Source organism: Lepus europaeus, chromosome 1, assembly GCF_033115175.1.
Source record: "Lepus europaeus isolate LE1 chromosome 1, mLepTim1.pri, whole genome shotgun sequence".
In the NCBI taxonomy this organism is placed as follows: domain Eukaryota; kingdom Metazoa; phylum Chordata; class Mammalia; order Lagomorpha; family Leporidae; genus Lepus; species Lepus europaeus.
In genome coordinates this window covers 76,405,405-76,418,165 of record NC_084827.1, presented here as the reverse complement: position 1 = coordinate 76,418,165, position 12,761 = coordinate 76,405,405, and the positions used below count along the sequence as shown (strand labels likewise).

Genomic DNA, 12,761 nt, shown 5'->3' with positions numbered 1-12,761 from the left:
TATATGGTACCATGAGGGTTCCCAGGGGAGAGAGACAGCAGCACTAGTACACATACATTTTTCAAGCTTCTATTTATTTAATGTGTGCTGAATATCCCATTTGTCAAAGTCACGTGGAAAAACAGATTTATGGGATGGAAAAATTGATTCCAGCTCTTGGTGGGAGGACAGGGAATATCATTGCAAAGGAACATCTTTGCAGGAGGAATTATTGCAGCTCTTTTTACACAATCTACCACAGTCATGCAGGGAAAAGTATAGACCACATCTAAAAAGCTTATTCAATATTAGGAACCTACCTCATGAATTTTCTTCTGCGGTAATAACCTTTTGAAGGTTTATTAACCTGATTCTTAATAATTATATTTCATTATAGTTCTGTGATTTTTATGGCATAGAGTAGTCAAAAGAGAGAGTATAAGACTTATTGATCCTTCAGTTTTTTTTTTTCTTCAGGCATACAAACTACGAGTGTTCATTGTCACTGACAAGAAAGTGCCATGTGTAAATACATGCATATTTAGAACTATTGAAGTAACCCCACAGTGTTGAACCTGTGGCTCAGACTTAGATCTAGATTGTGTCTATAACATGATCATTAAATTTCTCTTAAGGAATAGTCTTTAGGACAAACTGGTAGGCTGGCGCCGTGGCTCACTAGGCTAATCCTCCGCCTGCTGCGCTGGCACCCCAGGTTCTAGTCCCAGTTGGGGCACCAGATTCTGTCCCGGTTGCTCCTCTTCCAGTCCAGCTCTCTGCTGTAGCCCGGGAGTGCAGTGGAAGATGGCCCAGGTCCTTGGACCCTGCACCCACATGGGAGACCAAGAGGAAGCACCTGGCTCCTGGCTTTGGATCGGTGCAGCGCGCCGGCCCTAGCGGCCATTTGGGGTGTGAACCAATGGAAAAAGGAAGACCTTTCTCTCTCTCTCTCTCTCTCTCTCTCTCTCTCTCTCTCTCTCTCTCTCTCTCTCCCTCTCCCTCCCTCTCCCTCTCCCTCTCCCTCTCCCTCTCTCTCTCTCTCTCTCTCTTTCACTGTCTAACTCTGCCTGTCAAAAAAAAAAAAAAAAAAAAAGACAAACTGGTTTCTTCTTAACCCCCACCTCCACTCCTGTGGAAGTATGTGTGTACGTGAGCATATGTAAGAGAGGCAAACAGTCTGAAGTCTGACAGGCAGACAGATTCAGAGACATGGCACCATATGTACTCAGTAATTTGGGAGTATGGTGGTATTTAACTGAACTGATTGTTACAGATAGTCCAGAGGTGCATGTTTAGACTAGTGGTTAGCATAGCAGTTAAGATGACTGCGTCGCATATTGGAATACCTGGTTTAGATACCCTGCTGTGGCTGCTGACTCCAGCTTTCTGCTAATGCAGACTTTGGGGGGCAGCAGTGACGGCTTAAGTTGATTAGGTCCTTGCCACTTACATGGGAGACCCGAATTGAGTTCCTGGCTCTGCTTTCTTGCTTTCTTTCTTTTTAAAAAATTATTTGACAGGTAGAGTTATAGACGGTGAGAGAGAGACGGAGAGAAAGGTCTTCCTTCCGTTGGTTCACTTCCAAAATGGCTGCTACAGCCAGCGCTTCACCATTCCGAAGCTAGGAACTAGGTGCTTCTTCCTGGTCTCCCATGCGGGTACAGACGCCCAAGCACTTGAGCCATCTTCCACTGTCCTCCCGGGCCACAGCAGAGAGCTGGACCAGAAGAGGAGCAACCGGGACTAGAACCCAGTGCCCATATGGGATGCCGGCACTGCAGACGGAGGATTAACCAAGTGAGCCACAGCGCCGGCCCCACTGGCTCTGCTTTCAGCCTGAAACATTGCATACATTTGGAGAGTGAACTACTGGATGTGCGCTCTCTCTCTCTCTCTCTTTCTATTTCTCTCTCTCGCTCTCTCTCTATTTCTCTCTCTCGCTCTCTCTTTCCCTCTCTCACACACACACAAATAAAAGTTTATTTACTTGAAAGGCAGAGTTACAGTTACAGAGAGGGAAAGACAGAGAGGGAGAGGTCTTCCATCTGTTGGCTCACTCCCCAAATGGCTGCAACTGCCAGAGCTGCACCAGGCTGAAGCCTGGAATGTGGAGGGTAGCAGGGGCCCAAGATTGGGCCATCCTCTGTTAATTTTTCCAGGCCATTAGCAGGGAGCTGGATTGGAAGTGGAGCAGCCAGAACTTGAACCCATGCCCATGTAGGATGCCTGCATCACAAGCAGCAGTTTTACCTGCTATAGCACAATGCCAACCCTAATAAATAATTTTTTAATTAAGATGTCCACATACACTGGCCAAGAAACATAGCATGCCTCATCTTTCTAATAATTTATAATACTTTAATAAAATGTTTTGACTAGGGCAAGGAAATGCAATTTTAAGATATTCTGCCATAAAAAAGAAAAGAGATGAAATCTTGTCATTTACAACAGTAAAGATGGAACTGGAGGTCATTATATTAAGTGAAAGAAGCTAAGCACAGAAAGACAGGTATCATGTCATATCACTCATTTGTGGAGTCTTAAATAAATGTGATTTCTTAGGAGTTAAAAGCATAATAGTGGTTAACAGGCTGGGGAAGGGGAGGAAACGAAAGGAAAAGGTTAATGGGCACTAAGTTATGGCTAGGTAAAAATAAGAATTTCTGGGGTTCTGTTCCATAGTGACCATAGATAATGTTAATGTATTACATTTCTGCATTTTAAAAAAAGTATTCGAAGATAGGATTTTGGATGTATATGCTGTAAAGGAATGGTCAGTGCTTGTGGAGATAGATCTTTTTACCCTAAATATATATTACACATTGTATACATACATTGAAATATTACATGCTATTCCATAAATATGTATACTTTCTATATGTCTGTTAAAATGTGTTATTAACAAAACCTTTAAAGATACTATCAAGAATGCAAGACAGCCTTAATAATAAAGCATAAGGAGTTGCAAATTTTGCCACAAATCATAAAGTATTATATATTAAATAGGATTTTATAAAAAGCAATGACTTTCCCTTATAGTTTATATAATTTTTCAATCAGCAGTTGCTGAATGTAAATACATTGTGCCAAGCATGATGTGTAGTCCTGGGAATCAAAATACAACCTAGTGAAGGACATGGATTTCCACTTGTCAAAGTGGAAGATGCCTTGGGTTCTCCAACTTGGGATTAGAGGTCAGGTTTTTCTGTTAATTCATCAAAGGTGAACCCTACACTTTGTGTGAAGGGAATGGTGATAAATAATTTTATTTTACTAAAGGGGGACTGAAGTATCCTTCTGACATTTTTTTCTTGAAGCGTCTGAGCTGAATGCTAAATATGATCTGCAAACTCGTAAGGGTGTAATTTTCTTTTCCTGAATTAACTAAATAATATCTGTTTCCCTTTTGTGCTTTAGCAGATTTTCCAGGTGTAGTCAGGGCTAAGTAATATGGTAATGTGCTTTTTAAAGGTAGCCAAAAAACCCTAGCTGAGTTTTATGACCAAATTGCTTTTTATCACTAAAATGTGAAATTGGTATTAGTGGATATTGAGGGAATTTTAGCAACATAACCCATAAAGGAACATCCTTTAAGGCAGCTCCCAATTAGATCAGATGTAATGTATTTGATGAGAGGAGGCAATGAAGGGATAATTGGGAAAAAAAAAAAAAAAGAATGAAAAAAGGAAGAGGAGTTTTAACAGATGGACAAATTTGGACCTAGTGTAAGCACTGACCCAGTGCTGTTAACAGCAGTAACAACTCATATATTAATGAACCCATCCCATGAGTAAACTGTTTTCACATCCTTTACTCTTATTCTTTCAGTAGGCCTCCTTTTAATTGAAGCTCTGAGATGGAGCTTTTTTATGATAAAGCTAGGCCTTAGGCTCAGTCCCATGTATTTCAGTCATTCCTTACTTATTACAATGATATGCATCTTAGGGTTTACTAAGTGTTTGTTGGCCTAGCAACCCATAGAATAAGGCAAGAAACAGTATTATCCTCATTTTATAGGTGAAAAACATTCTTCACTTTTTTTTATTTCAGCAGGTAGTTTCAGTTAAAGATGTATGCAAACACTACATCATGTTAAGTCAGTGGTAGATTATTTTTTTAACCAAAAGATACCAATTTTTTGTGCTTCCTGTTATTTTTGGCAATCTCTCACTTTCAGATTTATGTGATCAGTTTGGCTGAACCCCGCCTGCCCCTGCAGCTGGATGATGCCATTCGGCCTGAGGTAGAAGGAGAAGAGGTAAAAATTACCCTTACAAAGTACTGTGCTTCCTGTGTGTTTAGTCTGTAAAACACTGAAAACCTGGTGCCCTACTTTTGTATTAAGGGTGATGGTAAATTGATTTGAAATCTATTTTTATTTATATTTGCTCTTACATCAGCAAATCTCATACTTTTTGGCCTTAAAAATAAGTGAAGACTCTAAAAGCTTTTATTTTTGTTATCTATCAATACTTACAGTATTAGAACTTAAAGCAAATTTTAAAATAGTAATGTAAATGTATTATGTGTATATATTATATAAATAACAAAAACATTTTATGAAAAATAACTTTTCCAAAACAAAATAATTTTATATCAACAGTGAAATTTTGTTATACATCTATAAATTTTAATAACGTTGGACTTAATGAAAGACAACTTGATTTTCATATTGCCTCTACATTTATTTTGTTATGATAGTACACATCATGTAGTCTTTGGAAAACTCACTACACTCATGAAAAATGAGTGAAAAAGCATTTTTATAGAAAAAGAAGTTTAACTTCATGGACTCCGCAAAAGAAATCACTTTGAAAACTACTACTTTATGTCAGTTTTTATCTGTTCCTTTAATTTAGGACTAGCAAGTAAATCCAGGAATCAACGAAGGTACAGGTTGTTAATTCTTCTGTGTTGCAATAGTGAGGCAAGGCTTTTGGAGCTGGAGGAGGGAAAGAGGGGGAAAAAAAGCTTTAGCATCTATCTATTCATTCTCATTTCTCCACTTCCACCTTCCCCCTCTCTCTCTAACATTAACTCTTCTTTCATCTCAGTTGTTTTAACCATTATTTTGGATCCCCGATTTTGAGGCATAAAATTAACATGCACATATCCATTCTCACTTAAAAATAAATATGGCTCCTAAACATGTTGTTTGTGTTCTTCAAAAAATTAGTAAAATCTGTTTTTTCACCTTTTTTTTTTTTTTTTTTTTTTTTTAGGAGGGAAGAGCTACTGTTAACCAAGATACAAGACTAGACAACAGAGTCATTGATCTTAGGGTATGCCTCATTTATTTTTTTAAGTGACATGATTATTGCCAAAGTTGAGATGGATGGGAATACCATACCTGTCCCAAGCATATAGAACTAAGTTGTATTTGCTTATGTATGATAATACTTAATTATGGAAGTATGATAATACAGGAAATAGTTTACCTTTCTCATTGACCCTTCTGCAGGCACTCCAATATGAGAGTGCCAGTTCAAGTCCTGGCTGCTCCTATTCTGATCCAGTTCCTACTAATGTAGCTGAGAAGGCAGTAGGTGGTGGATGGCCAAAGTACTTAGGCCCCTGCCACCCTTGAGGGAAATCCAGATGGAGTTACTACCTCCTGGCTTGGTTTTGGCCCAGCCCTGCATTTTGTAGTCATTTGGGAAGTCAGCAGATGAAAGTTCTCTCTATTTCTGTCGCTATGCCTTTCAGATAGATAAATAAAAATTTTTCTTTTTTTAACTGCAGACAGCAGGGTCAGATACCATTTTATGGGATATTGACTCAATTTGTTTCCAAGTCCCAAATGAGCTTAAAGCCAATAAATAGACTTGCTGTCTCTCAGGTGATACCTGTTTTGTACAAGTTAGATAGCAAGTTGAAACATAACCACTAAAATCACTGCAAAATTGTGAAAGAAATTATGTTCACATTTTAGAAAGACCAGGTGGAGATAAATAATTAATAGCTTATTCCTTTGAATTTGAACTGAGTATAGAATGAATGAAAAAAATAGTTCACCCTGATGGCTTAAACTGGAGTCTTAGGGGTTTTCCGTTTCTGTTTCCCTTTCTGATTTGGTTGCAAGTGAAAGAGTTCAGTGGTTTCATCATCGTGGTAAAACCATTATCTTTCTTAATGTTTTGACCACATCTTCCTCCTTACTTAAATATTCTACCTAAAGCTCAAATTCTTTGTCACCTTTAGAGTTCTTTCAAAGTCTTCACAGTCACATGAGCCTATCCTTATTGTGCACTCATGTGATATTACTACTTATTTGCTTTTTGTCTGCTTATACCCTCTTCATTTTAATTTATAGAAAAAGTGAACAGTAATCAGAAGTCCCCTTGATACTACTAGAAACCTCAGGTTTTTCATATATTTCGGCCACAGGAGTTAAGCATCATATTACACATGACCATGCTGTTCACAAGATTTATTACTGGTTTGTGCCTCTATTTTGGCCATGGGTTTTTGCTGTTTTGTTTTGTTAATTTAAATTCATTGCCACTGTTGAAAAATGGGAGCTTTGGGGCTGACACTATTGCGTAGTGGGTAAAGCTGCCGCCTGCAGTGCTGGCATCCCATAAGGGCACTGGTTCTAGTCCCGGCTGCTCCACTTCTGATCCAGTTCTGCTGTGGCCTGGGAAAGCAGTGGAAGATGGCCCAAGTCCTTGGGCCCCTGCACCCATGTGGGAGACCCGGAGGAAGCTCCTATCTTTGGATCTGCGCAGCTTCAGGCATGGCAACCATCTGGAGAGTGAACCAGCAGATGGAAGACCTCTTTCTCTCTCTCTCTCTCTCTCTCTCTCTCTCTCTCTCTCTCTCTCTTTCTCACTCACTCACTCAGCCTCCCTGTAACTGCCTTTCAAATAAAGTAAATATTTTTTTTTTTTTAAAAAGAAAGAAAATAGGAGCTTTAATGATAAAACAGATGCCTTTTAAAAAAGCTGGAGGAAGGCCGGCGCCGCGGCTCAATAGGCTAATCCTCCGCCTAGCGGTGCCGGCACACCAGGTTCTAGTCCCAGTCAGGGCGCCGGATTCTGTCCCGGTTGCCCCTCTTCCAGGCCAGCTCTCTGCTATGGCCCAGGAAGGCAGTGGAGGATGGCCCAAGTGCTTGGGCCCTGCACCCCATAGGAGACCAGGATAAGCACCTGGCTCCTGCCTTTGGTGCACCGGCCGCGGCAGCCATTGGAGGGTGAACCAATGGCAAAAGGAAGATCTTTCTCTCTGTCTCTCTCTCTCACTGTCCACTCTGCCTGTTAAAAAAAAAAAAAAAAAAAAAAAAAAAAAGATGGAGGAAGAACAGATGTAGCTTAGCATTTAAGACACCTATGTCCCACATCAGAATTCCCAAGTTTGGTTCCTACCTTCAGCTCCTGAACCAGTGGATGGAAGCACTGTTTGTTGTTTCTTGCCATTCCTCCCTCTCCCTCTCCCTCTCCCTCTCCCTCTCCCTCTCCCTCTCCCTCTCCCCCTCCCCGTTTCTCTCCCTCTTTCCTTCTCTCCTTTTCCTTCTCCTTCTCCCTCTCCCCCTCTGCCCCTCTCTCCCTCCCTGCCTCCCAAGTTAAAAACCACTGGAGAAGGGTCTGGCATACTGGGCCCACATGGCCTAGCATGTTAAAAGAGTCCAGTGTCCTTTGTTTTGCCCTGTACCACTCAGGAAATGTCATTCATATTATTTGGTCATTTCAAGCTTTCACATTTTTAACATCTACTTTGACTTCACATTTTGGGAAGCATTGTATATATTAATAGCTTTAAATCTTTAAGCTCTTACTTTCTGTCTATACTGTTATCTGATATAAAACCAGCTCTTTTATAGGTTCTTGGTGAAGTCAAGGGTTGGAGAAGTTGCCAATAAAAGACAAAGATGCTTTTCTCTTCTCTTTTTTTTTTTAAGATTTATTTTACTTATTTGAAAGACATAGTTAGAGAGAGGGACAGCGAGAGAGAGAGAGCTTCCATTTGCTGGTTCGCTCTCCAAATGGCCACAACAGCCAAGACTGAGCTAGACTGAAGCCAGGAGCCAGCACCTTCTTCCTAGCCTTCTATGTGGTTGCAGGGGCCCAAGAATTTGGGCCTTCCTCTGTTGCTTTTCCAGGCCCATTAGCAGGGAGCTAGATCAGAAGTGGAGCAGTTGGAACTTGAACCAGAGCCTATATGGGATGCACAGTGCCGGCCCCACTATTCTTTTATGAAACATTCCAAGATACCTTGCCATGTTTGTTCTAGAGCAACCTAACTCTGTTTTTCATGTAATAAATTGCTTTCTCCATGAACTGTCTAGGCAGGTGTTCTGATTAAAAAATACTGTCTCCTGGCTTGCTTTTTTTTTTTTTTTTTTTTGACTGGCAGAGTTAGAGAGAGAAAGACAGAGAGAAAGGTCTTTTTCCGTTGGTTCACCCCCCAAGTGGCCACTACGGCGCATTGTAGCCGGTGCGGATCCAAAGCCAGGAGCCAGTTGCTTCCTCCTGGTCTCCCATGCGGGTGCAGGGCCCAAGGACGTGGGCCATCCTCCACTGCCCCAACAGGGACTAGAACCCGGGGTGCTGGCGCTTCAGGCAGAAGATTAGCCTAGTGAGCCGTGGCACCAGCCGGCTTTTTTTTTTTTTTTTTTTTTTCTTTTTTGGACAGGCAGAGTTAGACAGTGAGAGAGAGAGGTCTTCCATCCGTTGGTTCACCCCCCAAATGGCCGCTACAGCCAGCATGCTGCACCAATCCAAAGCCAAGAGCCAGGTGTTTCCTCCTGGTCTCCCATGTGGGTGCAGGGTCTAAGCACTTGGGCCATCCCCCACAGCCTTCCTGGGCCACAGCAGAGAGCTATACTGGAAGAGGAGCAACCAGGACAGAACCATCGCCCCAAGGCGCCCCAACTGGGACTAGAACCTGGAGTACTGGCGCCGCAGGCAGAGGATTAGCCTAGTGAGCCACGGCGCCGGCCTTGTCTCCTGGCTTTTAAGAATGTTAAAATGTTAAGGAAATTCTCATTGCTGGAAAAACCTGAATTCAAATGTTTATATATTGTGCTATTTTTTTCTTTTTGTACACAGCACTCAGCTAGATCATATTAAAAATTCAGGGATTTTATTATAAAGATTTCATTTATTTATTTATTTGAAAGGCAGAGTGACAGAGGAATAGATCTTACACTCCCCAAAATGTCCACAACAACGGGGGTTGGGCCATACAGTTGCCAGGAGCCTTGAACTCCATCCAGGTATCTCATGTGGGTGGCAGGAACTAAAATAATTGTGCCATCATCTGCTTCCTCGGTGCATTACCAGGAATCTGCAATGGAAGCAGAGTAGCCAGGACTCTTAACTGGCCCTCCAGTATAGGTTGCAGGCATCCCAAGCAGCACCACAATGCTTGCCCCCAAATTCAGGCATTTTACATGTATCATTTTAGCTCTTTTTTATCTCTGTATTGGCAAAGGGAATAGGTAATTCAGAACTTAAAAGCATCCCATATGGGCACTGGTTTGAATTCCGGCTGCTCCACTTCCAATCCACCTCCCTGCTAATGTGCCTGGGAAAGCAGTGGAAGATGGCCCAAGTCCTTGGGCGCGTGCACCCACATGGGAGACTCAGAAGAAGCTCCAGGCTCCTGGATTCAAATCTGTTTAGCTTGGGCTGTTGCAGCCATTAGGAAAGTAAACCAGCAGATGAAAGACCTCTCTGTCTCTCTCTGTCCCTCCTTTCTCTGTAACTCTGCCTTTCAAATAAATAAGTAAATCTTTAAAAAAAAAAAAAAAAAGTAATCTTACCCTTAAACGATCCTATAGGATACCCCAAGTTCCCTTTCTTGACTAATATACCACATTACCCTTAATGCTACCACTTGAACCACAGTACCAGCAATAGCCCATAATAGGGATCTTCAAAAAGTTCATGGAAAATGTATAGTATTTTAAAAAAACTATGCATAAAGTTTGAAATTTTTTGTATCAAAATAAACTTATCTTTTAATTCCATTTGCTATATACATTTTGAGGTACACTCAGACTGTGTATTTGTGTAGCACATTCTGTATGATCAGGTATATTCTGGGGAAAAGAGTATGTGTATTATTGCTCAGTAATGAACCTCAGTTTGAGTCTGGGGATTAATGAATGGATATGACTTTATGGTTATAGTTTCTTATTATATGGATCTTCTGATTTGAAATGTGTCATCTTTGTCTTCATCCACCCTCTCCCCCGCCTTCTTTTCTCCTTTACAAACTGTTAATCCTTCAAGTCAAGGCAAGTACATGAGCTGTTTATCCCCAGCATCCACAGCAAATATCCCCCAGTCAGTCACAACATACTACATACTAGTTTCTGATGAGTTTAGAGTAGCCACACAGCATTCAGTGCAGCCTCTGCTAATTGATTGGAAATAAGCCCATTTCCCATCCTTTCCTAAAACCAGTATGACAGAAATTATAGCAGAAGGCAAAAACACATTTAAGAAATGCTGCTTTATGTCAGCAGCAGATAAAATATTAGGAACTTGGGACTGCAGTGAAAATCATATGGGTGTATTCACCACAGCTGTAGGAGTTCTGTGACTAGATCTGGATAGTCTGAAATAGACAGGGGAGGTATCCTGGGGGATGCTGTAACTGTTGACCTTAGGACCAACATATCAAGGAGAATAATCTTTTGGGAATGCTTAGCTCTGCAGTGTATATTACAAGGTCTATCCATGGGAAAAACATATTGGATCTACTAGCATTTTTGTTTTACATTAGAATGTCTTGGTACAAAGTTAACCTTGATACTGCTGGAAATGCCTCATTACAGTAATATAATAAAAATCACAAGCAGTTCAGATTATTTCTCACAGAGATTACTTTTGCTTGACCAAAATTCTATATCATTCTGATTTTTTTTAACAGTACTTCCCTGGAAAATTAAACCAGATATCATTTTATCAATGTCTTTCTGCCTTCTTTTCTATGACAGGTAGAATACGCCTTATTGGGAATGCATGAGACCAGAAGTGTTTCATATTTTGGATTTGGAGTGGGGGGAGGATTTTGGAATATTTGCATATATATATATAATGAGATATCTTAGAGGTGAGACCCAAATCTAAAGCACAAAATTCATTATGTTTCATATGTAATTTGGTGCATGAAACAAAGTTTCATGGTTCATAATTTTTCATTTATGATGTCAGTAGTTAAGAAGCTTAGATTTTAGAACATTTTAGTTTTCTTATTTTCATATTGGGGTGCTCAGCCCCTACTAACTTCCAATTACTACTTACCTTTCCCTTAAGATACATAAATGAGGGGCCAGCGCAGTGGGTGAAAGCCCTGTCCTGAAGCGCTGGCACCCTATATGGGCACCAGTTCTGGTCCCTGCTGCTCCCCTTCTGATCCAGCTCTGGTATGGCCTAGGATAGCAGTAGTAGACAGCCCAAGTCCTTGGGCCCCTACCTGCATGGGAGACCCAGAAGAAGCTCCGGAAGAAGCTCCTGGCTTCTGGCTTTGGATCGGCACAGCTCTGGCTGTTGCAACCATCTGGGGAATGAACCAGCAGATGGAAGACCTCTCTCTCTCTCTCTCTCTCTCTCTCTCTCTCTCTACCTCTCTCTGTAACTCTGTCTTTCAAGTAAGTAAAATAAATCTTAAAAAAAAAAAAATACATAAATGAGGGGTCAGCATTGTGGCATAGCAGGTTAAGCCTCCGCCTGCGATGTTGGCATCCCATATGGGTGTGGGTTCAAGACCCAGCTGGTCCACTTCCTATCCAGTTCTATGCTAATGCACCTAGGGAAGCAGCAGAAGATGGTCTAAGTCCTTGAGCCCCTGCACCCACATTGGAATCCCAGAAGACACTCCGAGCTCCTAGCTTCAGCCTGGCCTAGCCCCTGTGGCCATTTGGGGAGTGAAACAGCAGATGGAAGACTGATCTCTTGCTCTGTCCTGCTCTCTCAATAACTCTGCCTTTTAAATAAATTTTTAAAAAGTAAATAATGTATTTTTGATTGTTTTTTGTTTTTTGACAGGCAGAGTGGACAGTGAGAGAGAGAGAGTCAGAGAGAAAGGTCTTCCTTTGCCATTGGTTCACCCTCCAATGGCCGCTGTGGCCGGCGTGCTGCAGCCGGCGCACCTTGCTGATCCGCAGGCAGGAGCCAGGTGCTTCTCCTGGTCTCCCATGGGGTGCAGGGCCCAAGCACTTGGGCCATCCTCCACTGCACTCCCGGGCCATAGCAGAGAGCTGGCCTGGAAGAGGGGCAACCGGGATAGAATCTGGCACCCCGACCGGGACTAGAACCCGGTGTGCCGGCGCTGCTAGGTGGAGGGTTAGCCTGTTGAGCCACGGTGCCAGCCAAATAATGTATTTTTAAAAAACATACATAAATGAAAGAGGGAAAAGCTTTCTTTAACATTAAAGTGATAAACCATACTAATGATGATACTGATTTCTGTGATGTTTCAATCTGAAAATTGTCTTGGGTTAAATAAATACTTCAGTTATATATGGAAAAATAATACTCCTCATCATTCATTAAATAAATATTAATTATATGCCAACTTTTTGTTTGGCCCTGGGGTAGATGTTATAATAGAAGTGGTCACAGTAGACATGAGGTAGAAGACAACAGAAAGCAGAAAACAAATTTTTCTGTACTTAAAAAAATTTATTTTTAGAAAAATAAAACCCAGTCCTTGAACTCCAGTTCTGAAAAGGTTTTATAGTCCTTGTACTGAGATAGTTTTTTTCTCTTTTTTTAAAGATTTATTTATTTACTTGAAAGAGTTAGAAGGGAAATACTTTATTGAACATGTAT

At 41.2% G+C, this 12,761-nt stretch overlaps 1 protein-coding gene across 1 annotated transcript in view; it reads left to right on the top strand.

The window, feature by feature from the left end:
• Positions 1–12,761, top strand: part of DARS1 (aspartyl-tRNA synthetase 1) — an 80,704-nt gene that overhangs the window by 44,424 nt on the left and 23,519 nt on the right. The window contains exons 6-7 of the mRNA XM_062186210.1: positions 4,157–4,237; positions 5,202–5,261. Coding sequence (XP_062042194.1) covers positions 4,157–4,237; positions 5,202–5,261 — 141 coding nt within the window. The remainder of the gene's footprint in view (positions 1–4,156; positions 4,238–5,201; positions 5,262–12,761) is intronic.